Genomic DNA, 27615 nt, shown 5'->3' with positions numbered 1-27615 from the left:
TTCTTCGTAGATTCGTTTATTCAAAATGTTTTATCTCTTAAACTGTGCGTCCAAATCTCGATTGGGTCCCTCTTGTCAAAATCTTCAAAATTATATCACATATTGATATCTTTCGACGAACTTTTTTCACACAAAAACAGACGAGAAAAAGAACCGGGAGCAAGTTTTTTTCCTTTTCCGAAGAGGCATGCGCTTTTTCTATTTCCGGGAGGCAGGGCCGTGTCTCTCAAGGAAGCAAATCCGTGTTTCCATGAGAAGTAAATCCGTGTCTCTCACGGAACAAAAAAAAAGACACGTTTTCTCCTTTTCGAGAGGCACGCCCGTGCCTCTCGCGGAACAAAGAAAGAAAACACGATTTCCCCTTTCCGAGAGGCACACCATGCCTCTCGCGGAAGCAAATCCGTACCTCCACGAAAAGTAAATCCGTGCCTCTCGTGAAATGAAAAAAAAAGAGAAAACACTTTTTTCCCTACCTCCACAAGAAGTAAATACATGCCTCCCGTGAAACGAAAAAACATGGTTTTTCCTTTTCCGAGAGGCACGCTCGTGCCTCTAGCGAAGCAAATCTGTGCCTCCACGAGAAGTAAATCCGTGTCTCTCACTGAACGAAAAAAAAAACGCATTTTTCCTTTTCCGAGAGGCACGACTGTGCCTCTCGCTGAAGCAAATCTGTGCCTCCACGAGAATTAAATCTGTGCACCTTGTGGAAGAAAAAAAACACAAATTTTTCAGGCAATTTTTTTGGGGTCCAAATCCTAAGAAAACTAGGGAAATACAGATAAGTCGAAAAACCCCAAAGAATCATCTAAAAGCTAAAAACGCGTAAAAAAAATAAAAAAAATTCCAAAAGGAATGCCTAGAGCGCGCCAAGTGACGGCTGCTGAGAACACGCCAAATGACGTGCTTCAAGCCACCTCAAATGAACCTTAGGGGAACTCCCGGAGGAGTACTCCTCAATTGTATAGCCGCCGGTCCAATAAGCTAAGTATATACAGGAAATGAGAAGAACAAGTGTTGAATGTTATTGATTTTGATTCTCATGTGACGAGAAAGGTACATTTTCCTACTTTAAAGTACATTAAAAATATAGAAGTACACATTTTTTATGATAAATTTGAATACTAAAGGTTGATTTATTCGAGGACGGAGGAAGTATTGATACATTGTGTGAACTTACGAACTGTTCCTATTCAAACTGTTGTGTTTTATCCTCCTCCTAGTTACTACTCGCTCTGTACTACAATACTTGTGGTTGGAAAACTTGCACGTACTGGTTCTCCCCAACAATAAGTATTACGGTACAAAGGGAGTATATGCGAAGTCCATCACTTGCAGCTAACAGGAAAACTACGCATATATAGACAATGTGAAGAGTGTATCCTCCCATCAACAATATCATGTAGCTGCAAGAACAAGCATTTGGATTATTTTAATGTTAAGACATGGCTTTAAATAGGAGGCATACACACTAAACATATACAGTACGAGGCACACAGAATACACATACACACTAAAAAACACACAGTACGGGGCATACATAATACGCTAAGAGCATCTACGGGCGGGCATTTCAAACACTCTCAAACGACCGGGCTGACGCCTCAAACCGGCCTCAAATACTCGGACTAACCGACACGCCTCATGTCCAGCCCAAACTCAGGGCATATAGGAGGACCGGAAACGACCGAACGCGCCCCCCACGTCGGATCCGGCCCATGCTGACCCATCCCGACCCAAATATATTCGTTCTCATCCGCTCCCCGGACCAAACCTTAGCCACTTCGCTCCACTGTCCTCCAGTCCACTCCTCCATCCAAGCTCCCGTCCGGCGATCTCCGGCCTTCTTCGGCATGGCGGGCAGCGGATCCAAGTCCTTTGTCAGTTGATTCGTGAACTGGGACCTCATCTCTCAGTCAACACCGAGGTGGAGATGACCATCCGCATTGCACTCTGCCGTGCCGCCAAGGAGAATGCCCAACAGCGGTCGGACTCGATCCGTCGCGAATCCATCCTGTCCACCCAAATGGTGTGTGGATCCGGCACGAGGCAGGTCGTCGTTGCCTCGCTAGAGGTGGTGCCTCGCTAGAGGCAGGTCGTCGTTGCCTCGCTAGAGGCAGGTCGTCGTTGACTCGATCCTGGTGGACGTGGCCTCCGACAACGACGGATTCGTTGTTGACCTCATATCCACCGGTAACGTGCATGCGATAAGCTCCGACGAGGAAGAGTAGGGCATGAAAGACGGCGGCGCCTCGAGTCCCATAAGCCGGTGCGTGTCCCGTGTCCCACTCTACCTCACCAGCGACCAAAGAAACACTTCGAGGGGCGCAGCCGGCCGCCGGACATGGACACGGCGGAGCTGGATGAGCTCCGTTTAGATTAGATTTCATGTTGCATGTAATTTTATGAATTTGTGGTTTCTTAATTGAGGTGTTCGGTTATGAATGAGATTATCTGAGGTACGATCGGTCATTGTCCGCACACGCGTATGTAGGCATTTAAGAGGTCGGATTTGGTGTATCCGAGTGAGTGTAGATAACCACCTACCCCATGCACACGTGACACTTCGGCACATGCATGCTTGCGGTTGCGTGTACCCGAGGGGCGGAGCCGACCATCTATTTTCGTCGTGCGACTCTCCGTACACCTCGCCGCCTTCCCAGCTCCGGCGTCGTCGGTCCATCCATTTCTTTACCTCGCCGGCTAGGTCGCCGCTCGTTAAAAGCTGTCTCCTGCGTCTCTCCGCGCTTTCCAGTACAGGGACCTGGCCGGACTCCACCCGCCCCGACACCATGAGTAAAGGTGCGATCATCGGCGCGTCGACCGTCCTGGTGGTGGCGGTCGTCGCCGCCGTGTGCGTCGTGTCCTTCAAGGGCAACGGCGGCGACAAGGGCGATGGGGAGCTCACCACCTCCGTCAAGTCCGTCAAGGCCTTCTGCCAGCCCATGGACTACAAGGAGACGTGCGAGGCGGAGCTGACCAAGGTGGGCGGCAACGCCACGTCGCCGACGGAGCTCGCCAAGGCCATCTTCGAGGTGACCTCGGAGAAGATCAGGAAGGCCATCAGCGAGTCGGCCACCCTGGAGGAGCTCAAGAGCGACCCGCGCACGTCGGGGGCCCTCGAGAACTGCAAGGAGCTGCTGGAGTACGCCATCGAGGACCTCAAGACCACCTTCGACCGCCTCGGCGGCTTCGAGATGACCGACTTCAACAAGGCCGCCGCCGACCTCAAGACCTGGCTCAGCGCCGCGCTCACCTACCAGGAGACCTGCCTCGACGGCTTCGCCAACACCACCACCGACGCCGCCGCCAAGATGCGCGGCGCGCTCAACGCCTCCCAGGAGCTCACGGAGGACATCCTCGCCGTGGTCGACCAGTTCTCGGCGTCGCTCGGCAGCCTCAACATCGGGAGGAGGCTGCTAGGGGAGGAGGACGGCATGCCTTACTGGATGAACGACGGCAAGAGGCGGCTGCTGGAGGCCGAGCCCTCCGCGCCCGAGTTCAAGCCCAACGTCACCGTCGCCGCTGACGGCAGCGGCGACTTCAAGACCATCAAGGAGGCGCTCGCAAAGGTGCCGCCCAAGAGCGCCTCCATGTACGTCATGTACATCAAGGCCGGCACCTACAAGGAGTACGTCTCCGTCGGCCGCCCCATCACCAACCTCGTCGTCATCGGCGACGGTGACGACAAGACCATCATCACCGGCAACAAGAACTTCAAGATGAACATCACCACCAAGGACACCGCAACCATGGGTACGTCATTTTTTTAAACACATATAGATAGATGTAGACGCTCATACACTCGATCACCCCTATGAAGTATGAACGCACGCACACCCTACCTCTATACATGAGCATCTAGCTTTGAGAGACTAAGCCGGGCCATCATCTTGAGATTGACCAAGTCATCACAGACGCACGATCAACCAAAGCAAAACAAACTGTACTGATAACGGAGGAAATGCGCGCGTGCATGCAGAGGCGATCGGGAACGGCTTCTTCATGAAGGGCGTGAGGGTGGAGAACACGGCGGGGGCCGAGAACCACCAGGCCGTGGCGCTGCGGGTGCAGAGCGACCAGGCCGTCTTCTACCAGTGCTACTTCGACGGGTACCAAGACACGCTCTACACCCACGCGCAACGGCAGTTCTTCCGCGACTGCACCATCACCGGCACCATCGACTTCATCTTCGGCAACTCCCAGGTGGTCATCCAGAACTGCCTCATCCTGCCGCGCAAGCCCATGGACAATCAGCTCAACATCATCACCGCGCAAGGGCGCCGCGAGAAGCGCTCCGTCGGGGGCACCGTCATGCACAACAACACCATCGAGCCGCACCCCGACTTCAAGGACTCGACGGGCAAGATCAAGACCTACCTGGCGCGCCCATGGAAGGAGTACTCCAGGACCATCTACATCCAGAACGAGATCGGCGCCTTCATCGACCCCAAGGGCTGGCTCGAGTGGAACGGCGACTTCGCCCTCGAGACCCTCTTCTACGCCGAGGTGGAGAACACCGGGCCCGGCGCCGACATGAGCCAGCGCGCCAAGTGGGGCGGCATCAAGACTGTCACCTACGCCGACGCGCAGAAGGAGTACACCGTCGAAGCCTTCATCCAGGGCGAGCAGTTCATCCCCAAGTACGGCGTGCCCTTCATCCCGGGGCTCCTCCCGCAGTCGGAGGCGGGGAGGGATCATTAACTCATCACTCCATCCCTCACCATGTTTCATTATTCCGCTGCTCCATTGCTGCTTGTATGCAATTAGATGAGTTGACATATACTGTTATACACTATGGTGCAGTGCGTACCATGATTGATTAACCAATACATGTATACTTACTAACTAGCTTTAATTTTGGGACTGTCTATTTGACATTTGACTGTTTTTCAATTCGAAAACAGTCAAATTTCCCGACCAATCAACACAATACATCTGTATTAGCAGCAAAATCACCAAAGAACAGAAAAGAACACCTAAACGGGTCGGGTAAACATCTCACGCGGTTCGTCCTGGACAAACGAACCCCCCTCCCGATCAGGGGACCACATAGCACATGCCGGCAAGTTTGCAACGCATGCAAAGACCAAGCCCCTCCACAAAACAGGGCTAGAACAAATCTGGGAGCCGCCCATGGGAGAGGCAGCCATGGCAGATCGGGGAGGAGGAGAAGAAGGAAGAGCAAACACAAAATTCGGGGAGGGAAATGTACCTGAGGAGAAGCAGCAGGGAGATCAACAACACGATCATCTACAGGTCAGCAAAAACAGTCGAACACCAACTCCCTCATCCATCATCTCTCTTCACCTCTTGCAAGAACAAAAACTGAAGGAGTTTCCTTCATGTACAAAACAAATAGATCAACATCAGAGAACATCCCAGAAAATTCCATAGTGTAAAAAACCAGAAAATTACAGTGTAAATCCCCATGTAACTAGTCTTGTTCCTAACAGATTACACTGTAAATTCCCCATAAATTCCAGTGTAAATTATACATTGTAAATACACAAAAATTACAGTGTGAATCATAGACATCAGAAAACATTTCAGGAACCTAGTTAATTTCCAGTGTAAATCCTAGAATTTTACAGTGTAAATCCCCATGTAAAACCAGTCAATTTTCAGTGTAAATCCCAGAAATTACAGTGTAAATCCCCATGTAAACTAGTCAAAATTCCAGTGTAAAATCCCAAAAAATTACAGTGTAAATCCCCATGTAAAACCAGTCAATTTCCAGTGTAAATCCCAGAAATTACAGTGTAAATCCCCATGTTAACTAGTCAAAATTCCAGTGTAAAATCCCAGAAAATTACAGTGTAAATTTCCAGTGTAAACTAGTCAAAATTCCAGTGTAAATCCCAGAAAATTAGAGTGTAAATCCCCATGTAAACTACTCTTGCACCTAGAAAATTCCAGTGTAAAATTCCCATAAATTCCAGAATAAAGAAATGATGGAATTACATTGAAAAGTATACACTGTAAAATCCCCATAAATTCCATTGTAAGCATGTAGACAAAAGATGAAGTTACAGTGTAAATCATAGACATCATAAAAAATCCCCATGTAAATCCGGTGTAAATCTAGTCAAAAATCCAGTGTAGATCCTAGAAAATTACAGTGTAAATCCCCATGTAACTAGTCTTGTGCCTAGAAATTTCAAGTGTAGATTTCCCATAAATTCCAGAGTAAAGAAAATGGTGTAATTACATTGAAAGTACACTTTACAGAGTAAAAAATGCAGTGAAGACAAATGGTGTACTTACAGTGTAAATTACATAGTAAATTAAACTGTAAATGCAGACTTACAGTGTAAAATATGAAAATTACACTGTAGCTACCTGGAAATTTTCCACTGTAAAATCCCTAGAAATTCCAGTGTGAAATTAAACATGTAAAAATCCAGTGCAAATCTAAGGGTTTTTACACTGTAAGTACCTAGTAAATTGCAGTGCAAAACCCCTAGAAAATACAGGGACTATCTCCTGCCCCTCTCCCAATAGAAAGAAGCATTTCAAAAAAAAACTTTCATCTATTACTAAACGCTTTGCTGCTCATGATTATGTTAACACTGACATTCTGCTTTCCAAATGTCACGGGAGAGGAGCGTGATGAGGGTAGTAACTGAAGAGGATCTACTAAGATTGCCATAGGAAGAACTCATACTAAATGTGAGGTGCAATTGCTTTGGGAATATGTTTAAAATACATAAAAGGGTAAAAAGCTAACAAGAGAAACATTTTCTTTCACTGCGCTCCTTCATTCCGACATTATATACAAGGTAAAAATCCCAAAATCAAAAAAATACCAGGTACATTCAGGAGATGTCTAAAAAAAGAACTTGTGATGAACCTTGCACGTACATTCAGGAGAGGGATCTACGAACATCACCGAAACTATCTACGAAAACTCCAGGAGCAAATCAGATGACAGTTTCATCACAACAAGAGATGACAATGTAAGCAAAGCAACAGCTGAATAACTATTACAGGAAAATGCCGAAGGAAAACACACTAACAATCAATAAACTTACTTTGCAGACACTGGAGGCAGAATTGTATCAGGAAATGCCAGCAAGCGAAGATGGGGGAGGAGAATCCAATCCCTGGAACACAAACCTGTTCTACAACATGAATCTGCAACAGGAACCATCTTCTGCAAAATCATTAGGCACGAAAGGTTCACCCCCAGAATCTGCACTCTCTAAAGATGATACTACAGGAACATCCGGATGAGAGGCTTTCCGTAGCTTACCCATTTAAACCTATAAACAAGGAGGACAAAAAGGAAAAAGAAGTTAAATAACAGTGAAAGGCATCCAATTAAAACATACAAAATCACTGTAATCTAACTGACAATTACAGTACTGAACCATAGAAACTATAGAGTAAAAGTTGGTGAAAAATAAAGTTAGCTGAAGCATTTGAAAAGTCCTATAGTACCAATCTAAGCAAAGTACAGTGACATTGTCGGGTAAAACTACATTCAAATTACACTTCCAATCCGCTGTAATTACACTAGGACAATTCACTGGAAAAACATTAGGTAAAAAAAACTGCAAGACAAAGTGCACTGTAAGCTTGGGATAAAATTACACTGTAAATAATGTGTAGCTTACACTGTAAACTTGGGACAAATTCACTGTAAAAATTGGATACATTACACTGTAAGTGCAGGACAAATTCCACTGTAAACATTGGGTACATTACACTGTAAGTGCAGGACAAATTACACTGTAAACTTGGAACAAAATATGCTGGGATTACACTGTAAAAATTGGCTAGAATACACTGAAAAGTGCTATACATGAAGGGGGGCATGTACATAATCCCCCAACTCCCTTCAGAAAATTACACTGAATGCGCTGTCACAAATTACACTGAAATTAAACTCAAAAAATACATGCCTGCTTGAACTCAAAACATCATACAAACATCTTAGGTGAATTATACATCAGCATGATAAAAAACCTAACCCTGTATAGGCACAAAAGCAAGCTACATAGCTGCATACAGCAGCAAGCATCAGGAATAAATAGACCAGAACACAAAAATCCACGGAATCACGCACCTAGGGGGGGGGGGGGGGGGGGGTCACATCTACATAATCCCCCAAACTACAACAACCCGCAGACAGGAGACAGGAAAACAACCACCGCATCTACAACTACATCAGCGGCGCGGGGAGGCGCACAAATCACGCACCTCCACCTCCAGTAGGGAGTCAACCATAAAATCATGCATCTCCAACTACAAAACAGGTGCTCGGGAAGACACAAATCACGTATCTCCAACTCCGGCAGGTAGTCAACAAAGTCATGCATCTACAACTACAAGCAGGTGCTCGACGGCACACACACAAATCAGGCATCTCCACCTCCAGCAGGGAGTCAACAATATCATGCATCTACAACTACAACAGCGTGCGAGACGACAAGGGCACGACGACAGGAACGACATGAACTCACCTGGATCTGGAACCAAGACGCAAGCAAAAAGCACATGGGCAGAGAGCGGAAGAGAGCGGGAGAGAGGAACAAAAGAAAGGAACCGAAATCAAAATTGAGCGGCGAGAATCGCCATGGACAGAGAGAATCGCCTGTTGTGCTATGCCGCTCGAGATCGCCCTCGAGCTTATCGAAACAGAGCGTCCAGAATGGGGAAAGTGCAAAAGACACGCTCTCCCAAATTCAAACAAGACAAAAACCGAACAGAGCTGGACCGGCGATAACGGGCGGACAGAAAACCGTGCCCGGCAAAAAAAAAAGCGGACCCGGAAACGAACCCGAACAAAAAACAAAACCAGCGCGAATCTCGGCGCAAAAACGGACGGACAACAATTTGAATGACGACGAATTACAAAACACTCAGCTGTAAAATAGCAAATCCGTTAATTTTACTTGGAGGAGAGAAAAATGTGTATGTAACCCTGGGCTTTTTATTTTTCCTATATATACCTTGTTAATTTCTTTACTCGGTGTGTCTTCGCGATGATGTGGGTTGTGCTCCAGTTAGTTACTCTCCCATTCGTGAAATGAATATCTTAAGTAATGTGAAGGCACTAGTCCCTAGGACAAGGTTAGAGTCATACTACCTCATTCCCAAATACTCCCTCCGTCCCAAAATATAAGAAGGTTTTTTACATTATACTAGTGTCAAAAACGTTCTTATATTTTGGGACAAAGGGAGTAGATGGCATGCATATAAATTCAATCAAAAAGTCAATGCTCTCTAAGTTTGACCAAGTATATATATAAAAATATTAAGATAAAAAATATTAAATCAATATCAATATCCACCATGAGATATAGTTTCATAAGCTATTCTTTCAATATTACAGTTGTTGATATTTTCTTTTATATATTTGGTCAAACTCAGGAAGAATTGACTTTTGACTGGATTTATACGCCATGTATTTGGGGACGGAGGGAGAAGTACATTAGAAGTTTTGACCAGAACATCTTTGATTTTGATTCATCATATGGAATGTCAAAAAGGCACGAGTAGAAAAAAAAATAGCAAAAGGTGAATGTCACCACACAGTAAATATCAGTACAATATTGTATGATCGTTTGATTGTGCACTAAGAAAAGCATAGGATTCTTTAGACGGCATTGTAGTGGATGGGAATTTTCTTATGAAATGTCAAACAAATGAATCCTAAAGAAACAAATTTATGAATTGTGATCCTACAAATCAACCAACCAACAAAAAACTCGAAGGATGAAAATCCCCTAGAGTTCCTTTGAAAATCCTTTGCTTCAAAGAGGCCCTAACCTATTTACATATGCTTAGACTGTATATTTGGAGATCTTCTGTGTCACATTATCTCAAAAAAACAATTTCACAATATACATCCTTGTGGATTATAGAAATATAGATTGTAGTCAAAGTTGTTTTTAAAGGCAATGATGGGCTGGCCAGGTGTACTTGACAAATGGCCAAGATTACCTTTGATATGGTAGATGAGCAAAGTAAGAGTGGTAGTATTGAGTTCATGGACCCATTGTGGAATTGGAGAGAGAGTGACTCCATGGCTCATGATGGACTAATCCATTTCATACATCCACCTTGGTGGGCTTCTCTTCTTGGGCTTCTTCTTGACTTGAGCTTATTTACCTCTAGCTACCCCTTTAACATTGTCTTCTTATCTTTTCCCTCTGTTTAATTGTTGACCATGGTAGGTTGCTTGACCTTTGTTGACTTAGCTTGCTCTTGATGATTTGGTAAGTGTAGACTTTGTTGGGTTAAGTTCGATACCATGTAGGATTAATTATTCCCACAACAATACTTGAGCTTCTTGTCCGCTTGCGTAATGTTGGCTTTTTTGCTATTGTGTTCGATGTTGTATATATGCACTAAATCTGGAGTAGGGTGTTTCGGTGCCCAGACTCATTTGCACCCGGTTAGGAAAAAAGTCTTAAAAAATACAAAGGAAATTCAAAAAATTCCAAAGTTTTTTTGTGCGGTAGACAATTTGATGTGTGAGGCCTGCTCCAAATTTCAAGTCATTAGGACATCTGAGCAGCTCTCAGCAAAAAAGACAAATCAAACCAAAACAAACAGTAAACATTTTTACAGACCCCCAATTTGTCTTTTTTGCTGAGAGCTCCTCAGATATCTAAATGACTCGAAAATTGGAGCGGGCCTCATGCATGAAATTGTCTACTGCACAGAAAACATTTGGAATTTTTCGAATTTGTCTAGTATTTGTTTTGATTTTTTTCGTCAGCGCGGGTGCAGATGAGTTTGGGTGCAGAAATGGATTTTCGCTAAATCTGGGATTATATTATTCAGCTATTAATATACATTCTAGTCTCGTAGAAAATTAGCAGCTACTGACTTATTTAGCTGTGTCAAGAAATATAGCTTAATTACAGAGGTTTAAACCGTTAAATATGTATGGAGCAATACCTAATGTAAGCAACTTACTAAATGTGAAAAGTTGCGAAAGTCATTCGCCTAAAGCTCCTAGTGGTACCTGCAACACTAGAAGCATGCTATTCAGATTCAGATACATAAAAAGGCACAGAATTATGATTCCCATCACAAGTGGAGGAACACCAAACACTTCCTCATGCCAAACGTTTTAATTTACTTATAAATGGTTTTCTTATATAGGTCAAGGAGATCTTACCCAGAAATGTACCTGTTTAATCCATCACTAAAGGAACTGATCTCACATAACAAAAATGTACACTTCTATCCACATTGCAGGAATCTCTATTGGTATAAGTAAGATTTACATCATCCACTAACCTAAGAAAACATTGACATGCATGTAGTCCACACTTGTAACCCACACATATTGAAACCACTGTCAAACAATGAGAGAAAATCAAGCAACACGAACACTCACTAGTAGAAAACAGGGCTTTGGTTGGGACCTGGCCAGCCAATTAGTCCCGGTTCTGTCACGAACCGGGACCCATGGGGGGCATACGTCCCGGTTCGTGCGCCCAGGGGGCCGGCCGGGCCTCGAGAGGCATTTGTCCCAGTTCGTGTGGACACATTTGTCCCGGTTCTAGGCACGAACCGGGGCCAATGGTCCTCGCTCCTGGCCCACAGCCATTGGTCTCAGTTCGTGCCTAGAACCGGGACAGAAGGGGGGCCTTTAGTCCCGGTTCCAGCCACGAACCAGGACCAATGAGGTGGCTATATATACCCCATTGCCACGGCAGAGCACTCCACAGTGCTCTGTTTTTTCTGGCCGGCGAGGCGAGAGCTTTGTGGTGCTCTAGCTCACCTCCTATGCACATGAGGTGTTCGATGAAATGCCCGAGCCACACTACTTAAGCTTTCTCCTCTCGAAACTCGACCTTCGAGCTTCATTTTCCCCGATATTTGTCTAGGTTTAGCGATCTGTCACGTCCCGTCCCCGTCCTCACCGCCGTTGATCGCCCGCGCCGATCTCATCACCGGCACCACCGTGGTGAGCCTCTTGTTCTTATCTTCTTTCTGAAAGAAAAAGATTCTTACTTTAGATAGATACTTGTCTAATTTTCTTACTTTTATTATTGCTTGTTATTATATAGTGAGATGGTTTTGGTATCCGCCCCTGTCAGCCCTCGTCCTGTCTATGATTCGGATGTGGTATATATTATCTTTTATAACTATTTGGTTCATTTATTGTTTATGACAATTATGCCGACAAACGTGACATATATTTTATTTATCTAGGAGGTATGTGAACCGGAAATTCCAACCGACCCTATTGTCGAGATGTTAAATTTAGTTGAAGAAGAAAACAATTACTTGAAGGAAAAAATAAAAAAAATTGAGGAGGAGAAGATGATATTGGAGTTGCATGTTGCGGATGTCGTCGATGATCACAAGATCAAGATGGATGCAATGCGGTTGAAGATTAGAAAGATTAAAAAGTATGCCATTCACACCGAGGCTTGATATCATTATGCCGTTGGATCAATTGTTACCTTGGTTGTGATTATGATTGCATTTGTTGTTGCATTGAAAGGTTTTACATAGTTTCAATGTATGGTTTAATTAGATGCTCTGGAGAGCTATATGTTGTTCAATGAGAACTATGTATGTACTTTGGTTTTAATCTGATGATGAACTTCTATTAATTTGGTCACTTATCTATCCATGTGAATCTGTAATGGTTTTTGACACACATAATTATATATAATGCATGCAGATGAACCGGCAAAGGATGTACGGTGACAGACACACCTCCGAGTACATTAAGGGCCTGCATAATTTTCTCGAAGTGGCTGAGGCAAACAAGCAGAATGATTTTATGTGTTGTCCATGCCCTAATTGTGGGAATACGAAGTCTTACTCTGACCGGAAAATCCTTCACGCCCACCTGCTTTATAAGGATTTCATGCCACACTATAAGGCCCTGTTCGGTTCGTAGAATAGCAAAACATAGGAAATAGAAAAAATATAGGAACAGAAAAGGAACGCATGTGTAAAACACTAGAATGAAAAACTCAGGGAAGTGGTCAAAACAGGTGTTCGGGTGACATAGGAAAACCATCCGAAAGAACTGTGCAAACAGTGGTCTTCATGTATTCTTTAATTGAAGCAAGGCAGCTTTATCTCTTCCTCTTACCTCACCACTTCGCACATCCATCATTTTTTAATCCCCTAATGATATGGCAGAACGGCTCGCCTCAGTCTTCGTGAGAAAAATGAGCTCCGGCCGGATGTTAGGATTCCTTTGGAATCAGCACTGGAAGAGCAACTTTCCTCCGGTTTACTGTATGCATTTCCTGTGTCCGAAACGATGCAAAGGAAAATATACCTCTGTGAACAGTGTTCCTTTGAAATTCCTTCACAAATCCTGTGAACCGAACAGGGCCTAATGTTTGGACGAAGCACGGAGAAATAGGGGTTATGATGGAAGACAGCGAAGAAGAAGAGGACGATGACAACTATGTGCCCCCTAAATGCGTTGATGCTGCAACGGGGGAAGCTGCTGAAGATCAAGAGGAACCAGATGATGTGCACGATGATGATGATCTCCGCCGGGTCATTGTTGATGCAAGGACAAAGTGCGAAAGTCAAAAGGAGAAGCTGAAGTTCGATCGCATGTTAGAGGATCACAAAAAAGGGTTGTACCCCAATTCTGAAGATGGCAACACAAAGCTCGGTACCGTACTGGAATTGTTGCAGTGGAAGGCAGAGAATGTTGTGCCTGACAAAGGATTTGATAAGCTACTGAAAATATTGACGAAGAAGCTTCCAAATGATAACGAATTGCCCGATAGTACGTACGCAGCAAAGAAGGTCGTATGCCCTCTAGGATTGGAGGTGCAGAAGATACATGCATGCCCTAATGACTGCATCCTCTACCGCGGTGCGTACGAGGATTTGAACGCATGCCCAGTATGCGGTGCATTGCGGTATAAGATCAGACGAGATGACCCTGGTGATGTTGACGGCGAGCCCCCCGGGAAGAGGGTTCATGCGAAGGTGATGTGGTATGCTCCTATAATACCATGGTTGAAACGTCTGTTCAAAAACGAAGAGCATGCCAAGTTGATGTGATGGCACAGAGAGGACCGTAAGAAAGACGGGAAGTTGAGAGCACCCGCTGATGGGAAGCAGTGGATAAAACTCCAGAGAAAGTATTGGGCTGAGTTTGCAGGTGACCCAAGGAACGTATGGTTTGGTTTAAGCGCGGATGACATTAATCCTTTCGGGGAGCAGAGCAGCAATCACAGCACCTGGCCCGTGACTCTATGTATGTATAACCTTCCTCCTTGGATGTGCATGAAGCGTCAGTTCATTATGATGCCAGTTCTCATCCAAGGCCCTAAGCAACCCGGCAACGACATTGATGTGTACCTAAGGCCATTAGTTGAAGAACTTTTACAGTTGTGGAATGGAAACGGTGTACTTGTGTGGGATGAGCACAAATAGGAGGAATTTAACCTACACGCGTTGCTGTTTGTAACCATCAACGATTGGCGCGCTCTCAGTAACCTTTCAGGACAGACAAACAAGGGATACCACGCATGCACGCACTGTTTAGCTGACACTGAAAGTATATACCTGGACAAATGCAGGAAGAATGTGTACCTGGGCCATCGTCGATTTCTTCCGACCAACCATCAATGTCGAAAGAAAGGCAAGCATTTCAAAGGCGAGGCAGATCGCCGGAAGAAGCCCGCCATGCCTACCGGTGGTCACGTACTTGCTATGGTCAATGATTTACACGTAATCTTTGGAAAGGGTCCCGGCGGACTATCTGTTCCGAATGACGCTGAGGGACGCGCACCCATGTGGAAGAAGAAATCTATATTTTGGGACCTACCCTACTGGAAAGACCTAGAGGTCCGCTCTTCAATCAACGTGATGCACGTGATGAAGAACCTTTGCGTGAACCTGCTAGGCTTCTTGGGCGTGTATGGGAAGACAAAAGATACACCGGAGGCACGGGAGGACCTGCAACGTTTGCACGAAAAAGACGACATACCTCCAAAGCAGTATGAAGGTCCTGCCAGCTATGCTCTTACCAAAGAAGAGAAGGAAATCTTCTTTGAATGCCTGCTCAGTATGAAGGTCCCGTCTGGCTTCTCGTCGAATATAAAGGGAATAATAAATATGCCACAGAAAAAGTTCCAGAAACTAAAGTCTCATGGCTGCCACGTGATTATGACGCAACTTCTTCCGGTTGCATTGAGGGGGCTTCTACCGGAAAACGTCCGATTAGCCATTGTGAAGCTATGTGCATTTCTCAATGCAATCTCTCAGAAGGTGATCGATCCAGAAATCATACCAAGGCTAAGGAGTGATGTGGCGCAATGTCTTGTCAGTTTCGAGCTGGTGTTCCCACCATCCTTCTTCAGTATCATGACGCACGTCCTAGTTCATCTAGTCGACGAGATTGTCATTCTGGGCCCCGTATTTCTACACAATATGTTCCCCTTTGAGAGGTTCATGGGAGTCCTAAAGAAATATGTCTGTAACCGTGCTAGGCCAGAAGGAAGCATCTCCATGGGCCATCAAACAGAGGATGTCATTGGGTTTTGTGTTGACTTCATTCCTGGTCTTAAGAAGATAGGTCTCCCTAAATCGCAGTATGAGGGGAGACTTACTTGAAAAGGCACGCTTGGAGGGGACTCAATAATATGTAGGGACGGGCATTCTTGGTCTCAAGCACACTACACAGTTCTACAGAACTCTACCTTGGTGACCCCGTATGTCGATGAACACAAGAACAGTCAGCGCTCCAAACACCCGGAACAGTGTGACGACTGGATTACATGTGAACACATTAGGACTTTCAGCAGTTGGTTGGAAACACGTCTCAGAGGTGACAACACTGTTTGTGATGAGCTGTACTCGTTGTCCAGGGGACCATCTTCGACTGTATTGACTTACAAAGGATACGAGATAAATGAGAATACATTTTACACGATCGCCCAAGATCAAAAGAGCACCAACCAAAACAGCGGTGTCCGCTTTGATGCAGCAACCAAGAGGGGAAAGGACACATATTATGGTTACATAGTGGACATATGGGAACTTGACTACGGACATGATTTTAAGGTCCCTTTGTTTAAGTGCAAATGGGTCAATCTGTCAGGAGGCGGGGTACAGGTAGACCCACAGTACGGAATGACAACAGTGGATCTGAACAATCTTGGGTACAATGATGAACCGTTCGTCCTAGCCAATGATGTGGCACATGTTTTCTATGTGAAGGACATGTCTACCAAACCGAGAAAAAGAAAAGATAAGGAAGCGAATACATCATACGATGAGCCAAAGCGCCACATAGTTCTTTCACAAAAAAGAGACATCGTGGGAGTGGAGGGCAAGACAGACATGTCTGAAGATTATGAAAAGTTTCATGAAATTCCTCCCTTCAAAGTCAAGGCTGACCCAAGCACCCTGTTAAACGATGAAGATTCTCCATGGTTACGGCGCAATAAGCAAAGGACACAAGCGAAGAAAAATTGAAGACTTTCTCTCCACAACTATTATGATGATGCCTTTGATCTAGACTATCACTGCAGTTACATGTCAAGAAATAAAATGCCTTTTCTAACAGATGAGTTTTTGTCTGAAACCCTGATACTTCGAAAGAGATTGTCCATTTTGTACACGAAGTGCATCCAGTTTTTGTCGTAACCCTCTGAACTTTTTAGTACATGCTATGTGGGTGAAATGATGATACCATGTCAACTTTCAACCTATTCAGAGTTCATTTGAAATGCTTTTGAATTTCAGGGTCTTATAGCTCAAAAAAATCAGTAAATGCATGAAAAATAACAAATGAAGTCAGAAAGGGTTGAAAATTGATGATGTGGCTTTGAATGGTGCATTTTAAACACACAAAAGTCTGGAGTTCAAATAAGTTCATAAAAATGAAATCCCTTTGTAACAGATGAGTTTCCGTATGAAACCCTGATACTTCGAAAGAGATTGTCCGTTTTGTACACGAAGTGCATCTAGTTTTTGTCGTAACCCTCTCAACTTGTAGGTGCAATGCTCAAAATAAAAGAGAGGCGCAATGTTCACCTGCACGTTGCTTAGCTTCAGGCCTCGAGCAAATAGTGTAGACTGCACGGAGCTATGTGTAGTTTTCGTCCGAAACCCTGATAGCTCTGTGCAGTCTACACCACTTCCTCAAGGCCTGAAGCTAAGCAACGTGCAGGTGAGTATTGCGCCTCTCCTTCATATCGTCTCTGCACTCAGGGCTTATAAACCGCTGCAAGTGCCTCTCGCTTGGCGAGGTGAGACTAAAAAACAGCTGCAGAAAGAATTTTCATAAAATCAATAAAAAATCAAAAGAGAACAGAAAATAAATACGTAGGAACAAAATAAACTTTAATGAAACTCTAATAAAAAAAGAATGAACTAGAAAACTTTAATGAAACTCTAATAGCAAAAGGAATCAACTAAAAAGTTTTATAAACCTCTAGTATTATTGAAACTAAAATTATATAAAATTTATGCAATTAAAATTATCAAAGTATTTTCTGTTGAAAACATTATAAGCAAAAAGAAAATAAAATAAATAAGCAGAAACAAAATAAAATAAATAAGTAGAAACAAAATAAAATAAATAAGTAGAAACAAAATGAACTTTAATAAATAAGTAGAAACAAAATAAAATAAAATAGCACCAGTAAGTATTTTGTTGTAAGTAGAAACAAAACAAAATAAATAAAGCAACAAAGAAAAAGAAAAAAAGTGCCACCTACTGGGCCACCACGGCCTGAATACGACTAGAAACCCAATCATGGGCCAGGATTCAGGCCCGCAATAGGCCCAGTAGGTCCACGCGCACACAGTGACAGGTTAGGCCCTTTAAGCCTGCAATTGAGAGGAGCTCGAGAGGATGGGCGCAGCAGCGCTTATAAACCACTCTCGAGCTCTCTCAGCTAGCGAGGTGGGACTAAACTTTTGACACGGCCAGCACAAGGCCTTTGGTCCCGGTTGGTGGAACCAACCGGGACTAAAGGGGTGCATTGGTCCCGGTTCGGCGCACCAACCGGGACCAAAGCCCCCATTTAGTCCCGGTTGGTGCCACCAACCGGGACCAAAGGCCTCTGCTTCCTGCCGAAAAGAGACCTTTGGTCCCGGTTGGTGGCACCAACCGGGACTAAAGGGGGGCATTGGTCCCGGTTGGTGCGACGAACCGGGACCAATGGTGTGGGTATATAAGCCCGCACTTGTGAAATTTTCAGCAGTTTCTCATTCTCCCCCGCCGTCGACGCCACCCTCTGCCCCGACGCCGACGCCCTGCTCCTCGTCGCCGTCGCCCTGCGCCCCGACGCCGACGCCCTGCTCCTCGTCGCCGTCGCCCTGTGCCCCGACGCTGATGCTCTGCTCCTCGTCGCCGTCGCCCTGCGCCCCGACGCCGACGCCCTACTCCTCGTCGCCGGCCCTGCCTGTCGTCGCCGTCGCCGCACCCTGCACCGATCGACGCCGTCGCCGCGCCCTGCACAGACGTCGTCGTCTCACCCTGCGTCCTCGCTATGAGCGCCGCCCCGATCCTCTCCTCTCCTCCTATTCCTGCCCTGCGCGGCCGCCGTGTCGCCGCCCCTGCCCTGCGCTGGCGCCGCGCGCCGCCCCTGCCCTGCATTTTTTTCATACATGTATTCTTTTGTGTATATATGTGTGTATCGAAAATTTCATATGGGTCGTACTGGCATATGGTAGCATTATCCTGGCGCTTGGTCCTCATCGAGATGCACGCTCATGCAGTTATAGGTCCATGTATTCAGTTCGCCCACACATTTTTGAACAGTGGGCATGCGGGTTGTCTTTAGTCATTTATGAGACCTAGGCAGCAGGGTCCAGTATGGTCCTAGTTTCCTTAGTTTTTCTAGGGCCGTCATCAGCGGCACCTGGGCCATTAGCTTCACAACTAGTGTGTGGCCCACTGGTCAGCTCAGGGTCGGACAGCTGTTTTCCACCTGCTCTTCTCTGATCAGCACTCTGGCCAGCAATATAGTCTGGAAATGGATGTTAACTCCAACGAACAGCCCAAATGGCATGTTGTACACGTTCGTACTATAGGTTGAATCAAAGGTGACAACATCATCAAAGAATTTGTACTTTCAGCCTACTATCCCCTGTTGCCCACATCAAATTCCTTATCCTGTCATTGCCGTCCGGCTGCACCCTGAACAAAAATTCAGGGTCCTTCGCGCCGAGCTCATCGAAAACTTCAATTGTTTTTGTGACGTCGCCTTCTCCCTCGCCATGACTAATTTGCCCACACAAGTTCCGAAGAGATCTTTTCGTGAAACGCACATTCTCAACTGTGCCAAAAAAAAACCCTCAGATGATGTTGTACACCTTGCTCAGGTTGACATCAATGTGCTTGTGTGACGGCCAGTGCAATATTTCACCACAATTCGGTGTCATCACATGGTTATGCTTTCACTCGATGCTCCATGATGTACCACCCATTATCTGATGTCCTCAACAGCCTTATCATTGCTGGACACTCACACCTACAGGATCTTGTATTCTCACGGAGAGGCTTCCCCTGAAACACAAAACATTTTTCACAACATGAATCAATCATTTTTCTCCCGGTGGTAATATGTCCTCGTGTAAAATGGAAGCCTTTTATTCTTACCGAGCATCCGAAGACAATCTCCTGCATGGTCTTCCTTCTGTCAGGATTGAGCCTGCTTTTCCCGTATCTAATGCCGAAGCCATGCTCCCATGAATATAAATTGTAAAAATCGTAAGCCTCCGTCAGTGAGTAGAAAGTTGTCCCTAGCTCTGGCTTCCTCCCTGGACAGGGGGGTCGCTCGATTGGATTTGCACCCACACGTACCCTGAAGGGACATAGAAAATCAACGCCAGTTACAATACAATTTCCAGTTTTCTCTTCTCATTCGACAGTTCAAATTTTTGCCCGCATAAGCGTCATAAGATTGTACTGACATAGACGTTTTATCTAAGTGCCATCAGCAATGCGAAGTGTTAAAGACAGTCAGAATTACAGGCATTTTTCTGTTGTAAGATTTTTCCCTTTTTTTTCATTATGTGTCCTGGTTTTATACTAAGCAAATTTTCTTTCCCCAATTTGTTTTCGAAGTTGAAACAATCAGCTTCGCAGTCCATGCAGAAGCACTAAAGTTGAGCGGGAGGCACACAAGCAGAGCAAGAAGAACTTTTTCCCAGTTGAATCATTTTTTAGATGAACCAAATTCAGATTGCCTTCCGGTCGTTTTTCTTTTGCAGTTTCTACGTTTAAGCATTGACGGTTTCTGCGGGTCGGTTACATCCATGGCATTCTCTACGGGCATCTCCAATGCACGGGCGCTTATTTGGGCGCTTGCGTTAAAAAGAAAATTAATTTAGGGGGAAGCACCGGTGTAAGCTAAGCGACTGGGCTTGCAACGCACGAGCGCTATTTGAGCGCTTATCTGATTTTCTTTTCTTCTGGACGAACGTGTGAAGCGCCCGTCCCTCCAACGCACAGACCGAAGCGTCGACGCCACCGTCTGACCGAACAACGAACCAGCTCTGCCAGCCTGCTACCCATTCAGCTCAGTCCTCATTCAGCTAGCTCTCTCCTCTCGAACTCTCCACACCCTTCTGCACAAGACCATCTCTCGTCAGATCCAGCGAGTGGGACAAGACCTGCAGGCCGACCTCCCCCACCCTTAGATGGCAGCCACGGCGAACGGCGGCGCGCGGCCGGAGGATGCAGCAGCCCGCCTCTTCCTCCATGGAGACGAGGCCGGATGGGATGGCGGCGAAGCTGACGGATAGGAAGAGGGCGCCGTGTGCACGGAGGAGGAAGCAGCCGCGCCGCATGGGCATGGGGACGAGGCCGGACGAGCTCGCGTCGAGGCTGATGGTCAGGAGGGGGGAGGAAGCAGTAGAGCAGAGCAGGCAGCAGCCGCGCCTTCCGGCATGGAGACGACTCAGACGAGGCCGGGGGAGCTCGCGGTGAGGCTGGCGGACTGGAAGGTGGGAGGAGGGAGCGGCACTCAAGCACGAGGCGTACAGGACGACCAAGCTCACCCGGCAGCGCCATCACGTACGGTGTCGAGGTAATCTCCGTACCCCTCGCTGTACTAATCCCTGAATTATTGATTTGGTTGGTGCTGAGATGCACACATGAAACTATATATGGGGATCTGTAGGCGCCATGTTCTTTCTGGATAGAACAATACTTGCATGAAGGAAATTTTAATTATCATATGAGAACAATATTTGGTGATCTAAACTTTTGGCATATTCCAAACTGACTGATCTTTGATTTACATAGTCCTAAAAAGAAATTTGGGGAATCGCCAAAAAAAAACTCGCAAAAAAAAAAAACAAATTTGGGGAGTACAACTTGGAATGAGAACAACAATTTATTATCTAAATCATGGCTTTTTGACTCGACAGTACATTGCATTCCACTGGGGATAGTTCCGTATGAACATCCACATGTTGAGAAATTTGAATGATTGATTTTGTTCTAACCTATACATCTCTAGAGATTTGGAAACCAAGTCCTGGTTATATTGTCCAGTAGCCGATTTGTAGCGCTGTAGGCAGCGCCCGATTGAAGGGTCGCGTGAAGAAAAAATAGGCTAAGCGCTCGGCGACTGGCTCGGCATCGATGCCAGCCCAAATCCTGGGATGGGGGGGGATTTGACCAAATCGGACGGGAATCGAACCCTGGCGCCGATTGTAAGCGCCCCCGTTGTACATGCCCTACTACGCCAATTCCACAAATTCGTTAGTCTGAAGACGTACCTCCTTATCCAGCCTGTCGACTACGGATCAGGCTTTATTGCCGACTCCGCTGGGCCGCTCTCGCCACTGCACTCGCCGGCCAGGGCTCCACAACTGTCATGGGCAGCCACAGAAGAGGCCGCCACCCACCGTCTCCCCAAACCCGCGCCCTCGCTGATCTCATCTTAGACGGAGCACGCCGACGCCGCGCCGCCGGGAAAGATGGGCAACCTTTGCCACAAATGAACACGAGAGAAACAGTCAGAACGGAATGAACCAGCAGCAGTGGGGATGAGGTTTGGGGCCGGAAGGTCACTGCAAACCGGATCTACCGGGAAGAGCCGTCTTCATCGGCTGCGGGCGCGCCCCCGCCGCCGCCCACGGCGCCTCCATGACACGCGCCTGCCCCCCTGCGGCGACATAAGTGCGGTCGATAGCAAGGGCCCCCAGATCTCTCCAGGTGCGACGACGTGGCATTTTTCTTTTTTTTTTTCCTTTTTTTTCAGCCCGCGGACGCACACACCCCCGGAAAAATCTGGACCATGGTCCAGGATAGAACCTCACATACGGGCAGCTGGCACATGTCCGTCAGCTCCCGGCAACCCAGCGTCCACTCACACCGCGTATTCCTACCGTATCGCCGCCCCACACGACGGCCCCACCTGAGTTCCTCCATTTTCTGCGGGGGTCGCCAAAGTTCATTTAATGCGCCCCGGCTGCCCAATCTGTGCCAACCAACGGCTGTGATAATACTACTATATAGTGTATATATGTGCATGTGTATAAATGTATTTTATTTGTGTTTTTTTTTATTTTTATAAAAATGTATATATGTATGTATGTTCTCTGTGTATATCTTCCATTCTAGTCTGGCACCAACAGTCAAACTAGAAGCTCAACGGCCACCTGTTACTACGAACTTGTTTTCATCTGGCAGATAAGCTTTTGAGAAGAGACCACTTTGATAACGAGCTTTCGGGTTGCCGTATTGATACCGCCCTTCGAGGGAACAGGAGAATAGCATGCACGGGAGAAGGATTTAGGGAAAGGTACCCACCTTTTAACGGGAGAAAGGCAGCTTATGTGAAAACTTCCCTTGTGGTTTAAAGTTCAAATAGATCAGGTGCCTATGTTGTTGATACACCGAAAGATACTAACGCTATGCTCCAATGCGGGATGAGGGCCAACGATTGTGATGAGTGGGGACCTTAGAGCTGAAAACCTACATACAGTGAGTTCATATATGCAAAAGTTAGATTTTTAGAAAAGTTTTATCTATGTATGCAAGAAGAAGAAAAAGTTTTATATATGCAAAAGTTACATTTTTAGAGAAGTTTTATATATCTAGCTAGAAAGAAGGAAGAAGGAAGAAGAAGAAGAAGAAGAAGAACTTTTATATATGCAAAAGTAACATTTTTAGAAAAGTTTTATCTAGGAAGAAGGAAGAAGGAAGAAGAAAAAAAAGAAGGAGAGGAAAAAGGCAAATAAGAAAAGGAAGAAGGAGAAGAAGAAGGAGAAGTAGAGGAGAGGAAGAATAGGAGAAATAAATAAGAAGTGGAAAAAAGAAGAAGAAAAAAGAGGAGAAGACGAAAGGAATAGAGGATAAGATTCTCCTCTATTCCTTTCTTCTTCTCCTCTTTTTCTTCTTTATTTTTCTTCGATCTTCTCCTCTATTCCTTTCTTCTTCACCTCTTTTTTCTTCTTCTTCTTCCTCTTCTTATTTTTTATCGGGTATGACGTTGTCGATATACCCCCTCCCCGATAACTTCCAAATGAGGGGGGGTCGATATACCCCCTCCCCGATAACTTCCAAATGAGGGGGGGGGGTCGATATACCCCCTCCCCGATAACTTCGACATGAGGGGGGGTCGCCGAGGGTTCGAGGGGCGAGGGTCGGGAACTAGGGTAGAGATTCAAGGGTCACCGAGGGTTCGAGGGTCCTCGAGGGGCCTAGGGTTCGAGGGTCGAGGAACGCCGAGGGGTCGAGGGTCACCGAGGGTTCGATGGTCGAGGGTCGAGGATCGCCGAGGGGTCGAGAGGTTGCCTAGTGTCAAAGTATTGAAGAAATCCATGGCTTCATCATTAGCCGGAAGTAACCGGGGCATGATGGTACGAAGTTGTGCAAAGTTGTTCTGGAACGGAGTCCCGGATAGGATAATTTGCCTTTTTGTACGAATTTCAGCAAAGGCCTTCCAAATAGCGATATTCAGAAGGCTCTTGCTGAACTTTGTACGAAAAAGTGAATGTTCCTATCTGGGACTCCGTTCCAGAACAACTTTGCAGAACTTCATACCATCATTCGCCCGTTACTTTCGCCTAATGATGAAGACATGGTTTTGTTGAATCCTTTGACACTAGACAAACATGACATGAGGGGGTCGAGGGTCGGGAAATAGGGTAGAGGGTCGTGGATCGTTCGAGCGGTCGACGGTCGAGGATCGCCGGGGGAGTCGAGAGGTTGCCTAGCTAGTGTCAAAGTATTGAAGAAATTCATGGCTTCATCATTAGCCGGAAGTAACTGGGGCATGATGGTACGAAGTTGTGCAAACTTGTTCTGGAACGGAGTCCCGGATAGGATAATTCGCCTTTTTGTATGAATTTCAGCAAAGGCCTTCCAAATAGCGATATTCGGAAGGCTCTTGCTGAACTTTGTACAAAAAGCGAATTATCCTATCTGGGACTCTGTTCCAGAACAACTTTGCAGAACTTCGTACCATCATGCGCCTGTTACTTTCGCCTAATGATGAAGACATGGTTTTGTTGAATCCTTTGACACTAGACTAACGTGACATGAGGGGGTCGAGGGTCGGGAAATAGAGTACGTAGAGGGTTGTGGATCGCCGCGCGGTCGAGGGTCGAGGGTCTGGCAATGTTCACAAGTTGATCCAAACCCTAGAAGCGCTGCCGAGGCCACCCAAATTTACCAAGTTAAAAGAGCGTTGTCGTCGAGGCCACCCCGAACCCTTGAAGCGTTGCCGAGGCCACCCCAAACCGTAGAGAAGCGTCGAGGCCACTTATATGATTCCTTGTTGTGATTAGCTAGCTAGGTCTATGTTTGCCACTAATATATCCATCTGTCATGTTTGTATAATAATTGCCATGTTATAATATTTGCAGAAACTATGGAGCACATCCAAGACGAGGAAGCAGAACAGGTGTTGGGGGGCATAATCGCAGCCAGAGGTGATGTCATGTCGTATCTCAACGAAACCGATGGTCTGGAAGGAGAGGGTGAAGCAGGCTATGGTTATTGAACAATGGAGGAGGAAGGACATGATTATGATGGCTCCGGTGACCGAATGCCGGTGCAAGAAGGAGACCGTGATGACGGCTCCGGTGACCGAACAGAGTCCGGCCAGGTATATATATTAGTTAAGCCTGTTTTGGTATGTACACATATTAACTCTCGTCTTTCTTCTTTTTTCTAGCCCTCCAGATCGAGCACAACTTCGGTAAAGAGATGAGGCCCGAAGAAAAAGTTGCGCTCGGATGAAAGGTTCACGATCACAGCAATCGCGCGAGATGGCCAACCAATTGAACCCATCCGGACCAAGGAAGCATTTTCTGCTCAGTGCGGGGTTCTTGTTAGGGACATGATCCCGATCAGCGTCCATCAATAGTATAAGCCTAAGAAGGAAGACCCTGAGGTGTCTTATGTCAACGATAGGCAGAAAGATGATATTTGGGACGCGCTGAAGGCAAATTTCACCCTACCGCCAGAGGAGGATCCGGAGAAGCCAGTTAAAGAGCCATTGATCAAGTCTCATGCTCTTAAGAAGATGGCAGATCTATTCAGGAGGTGGAAGAATGAGCTGAAAACAACGTTTGTCGATAAAGAAAAGACACCAGAATTCACCGGCCGGTATGAGAAGACGAGAGAATACTGGGACGCATTTGTGGCCCACAAGACATCGGACAAGAGTAAGAAGATGTCAGCGACAAACAAGATACATGCTGAAGGAGCATCACCATCGCACGGGGTCAGGTGGCTACCTCAAAGCCCGGGCATTGTGGGCCAAGGCTGAGAATGACCTGCTTGATAAAGGGGTCGAACCAGAGACAATGAACTGGCCAGACCGTTCAAGGACTTGGTTCTTCGGGGTTGGCGGAACCTTGGACCCTGTAACAGGGAAGTGCGTTTGGATGAACGAGCAACTGCGAATACCCGTCACGAAGCTTCAGGACTATATCGCCGCAGCGTAGGAAGGGACGTTTGTTCCAGACAGAGAGAACGACGAGCTCACAATGGCCCTCGGAAATCCTGATACGTCTCCAACGTATCTATAATTTTTTATTGTTCCATGCTATTATATATTCTGTTTTGGATGTTTAATGGGCTTTATTATACACTTTTATATTATTTTTGGGACTAACCTATTAACCGGAGGCCTAGCCCAAATTGCTGTTTTTTTGCCTATTTCAGTGTTTCGAAGGAAAAGGATATCAAACGGAGTCCAAACGGAATGAAACCTTCGGGAACGTGATTTTTGGAACACGCGTGATCCAGAGGATTTGGAGTGGACGTCAAGCAATCAATGAGGAGGCCACTGATACGTCTTCAACGTATTTATAATTATTGATTGCTCCATGCTATATTATATTCTGTTTTGGACATTATTGGGCTTTATTATACACTTTTATATTATTTTTGGGACTAACCTATTAACCGGAGGCCCAGCCCAGAATTGCTGTTTTTTGCCTATTTCAGAGTTTCGCAGAAAAAGAATATCAAACGGAGTCCAAACGGAATGAAACCTTCGGGAACGTGATTTTCGAAACGAACGTGATCTAGAGGACTTGGACCCTATGTCAAGACATCAACCAGGAGGGCACGAGGTAGGGGGGCGCGCCTACCCCCTGGGCGCGCCCTCCACCCTCGTGGGCCCCCTGTTGCTCCATCGACGTACTCCTTCCTCCTATATATACCTACGTACCCCCAAACGATCAGATACGGAGCCAAAAACCTAATTCCACCGCCGCAACCTTCTATACCCGTGAGATCCCATCTTGGGCCTTTTCCGGAGCTCCGCCGGAGGGGGCATCGATCACGGAGGGCTTCTACATCAACACCATAGCCTCTCCGATGATGTGTGAGTAGTTTACATCAGACCTTCGGGTCCATAGTTATTAGTTAGATGGCTTCTTCTCTCTTTTTGGATCTCAATACAATGTTCTCCCCCTCTCTCGTGGAGATCTATTCGATGTAATCTTCTTTTGCGGTGTGTTTGTTGAGACCGATGAATTGTGGGTTTATGATCAAGTTTATCTATGAACAATATTTGAATCTTCTGAATTCTTTTTATGTATGATTGGTTATCTTTGCAAGTCTCTTCGAATTATCAGTTTGGTTTGGCCTACTAGATTGATCTTTCTTGCAATGGGAGAAGTGCTTAGCTTTGGGTTCAATCTTGTGGTGTCCTTTCCCAGTGACAGTAGGGGCAACAAGGCACGTATTGTATTGTTGCCATCGAGGATAACAAGATGGGGTTTTTTGTCATATTGCATGAATTTATCCCTCTACATCATGTCATCTTGCTTAAAGCGTTACTCTGTTCTTATGAACTTAATACTCTAGATGCATGCTGGATAGCGGTCGATGTGTGGAGTAATAGTAGTAGATGCATGCAGGAGTCGGTCTACTTGTCTCGGATGTGATGCCTATATACATGATCATACCTAGATATTCTCATAACTATGCTCAATTCTGTCAATTGCTCAACACTAATTTGTTCACCCACCGTAATACTTATGCTCTTGAGAGAAGCCACTAGTGAAACCTATGGCCCCCGGGTCTATTTTCCATCATATTAATCTTCCAACAACAAGCTATTTCCATTACCTTTTATTTTGCTTTTATTTTACTTTGCATCTTTATCATAAAAATACCAAAAATATTATCTTATCATATCTATCAGATCTCACTCTCGTAAGTGACCA

At 45.9% G+C, this 27615-nt stretch overlaps 1 protein-coding gene and 2 long non-coding RNA genes across 4 annotated transcripts; 1 reads left to right on the top strand and 2 right to left on the bottom strand.

The window, feature by feature from the left end:
• Positions 1–1136: 1136 nt before the first annotated feature.
• On the bottom strand, positions 1137–8835 carry LOC123051444 (uncharacterized). The gene is made up of 3 exons (XR_006424140.1): positions 7032–8835; positions 5213–5338; positions 1137–1403 (listed from the first exon to the last, which is right to left on the bottom strand). It is a non-coding gene; the product is annotated as an uncharacterized lncRNA (long non-coding RNA).
• Positions 2755–4848, top strand: LOC123051443 (probable pectinesterase/pectinesterase inhibitor 21). Its single transcript, XM_044474309.1, has 2 exons — positions 2755–3753; positions 3980–4848. Exons 1-2 carry the CDS (start codon positions 2790–2792, stop codon positions 4699–4701), a joined length of 1686 nt encoding a protein of 561 aa, XP_044330244.1. The 5' UTR covers positions 2755–2789; the 3' UTR covers positions 4702–4848.
• A 10099-nt stretch (positions 8836–18934) lies between the features above and the next one.
• Positions 18935–22126, bottom strand: LOC123048628 (uncharacterized). 2 transcript variants are annotated; one of them, XR_006423340.1, is made up of 4 exons: positions 22011–22126; positions 21700–21909; positions 19571–19775; positions 18935–19477 (listed from the first exon to the last, which is right to left on the bottom strand). It is a non-coding gene; the product is annotated as an uncharacterized lncRNA (long non-coding RNA). The 2 variants fall into 2 exon arrangements; XR_006423339.1 differs by having other exon boundaries at positions 22002–22113.
• Between the last annotated feature and the right edge of the window lie 5489 nt (positions 22127–27615).

This window comes from Triticum aestivum, chromosome 2D (assembly GCF_018294505.1).
Source record: "Triticum aestivum cultivar Chinese Spring chromosome 2D, IWGSC CS RefSeq v2.1, whole genome shotgun sequence".
Classification (NCBI taxonomy): domain Eukaryota; kingdom Viridiplantae; phylum Streptophyta; class Magnoliopsida; order Poales; family Poaceae; genus Triticum; species Triticum aestivum.
This window is presented reverse-complemented; position numbering and strand designations above follow the sequence as displayed.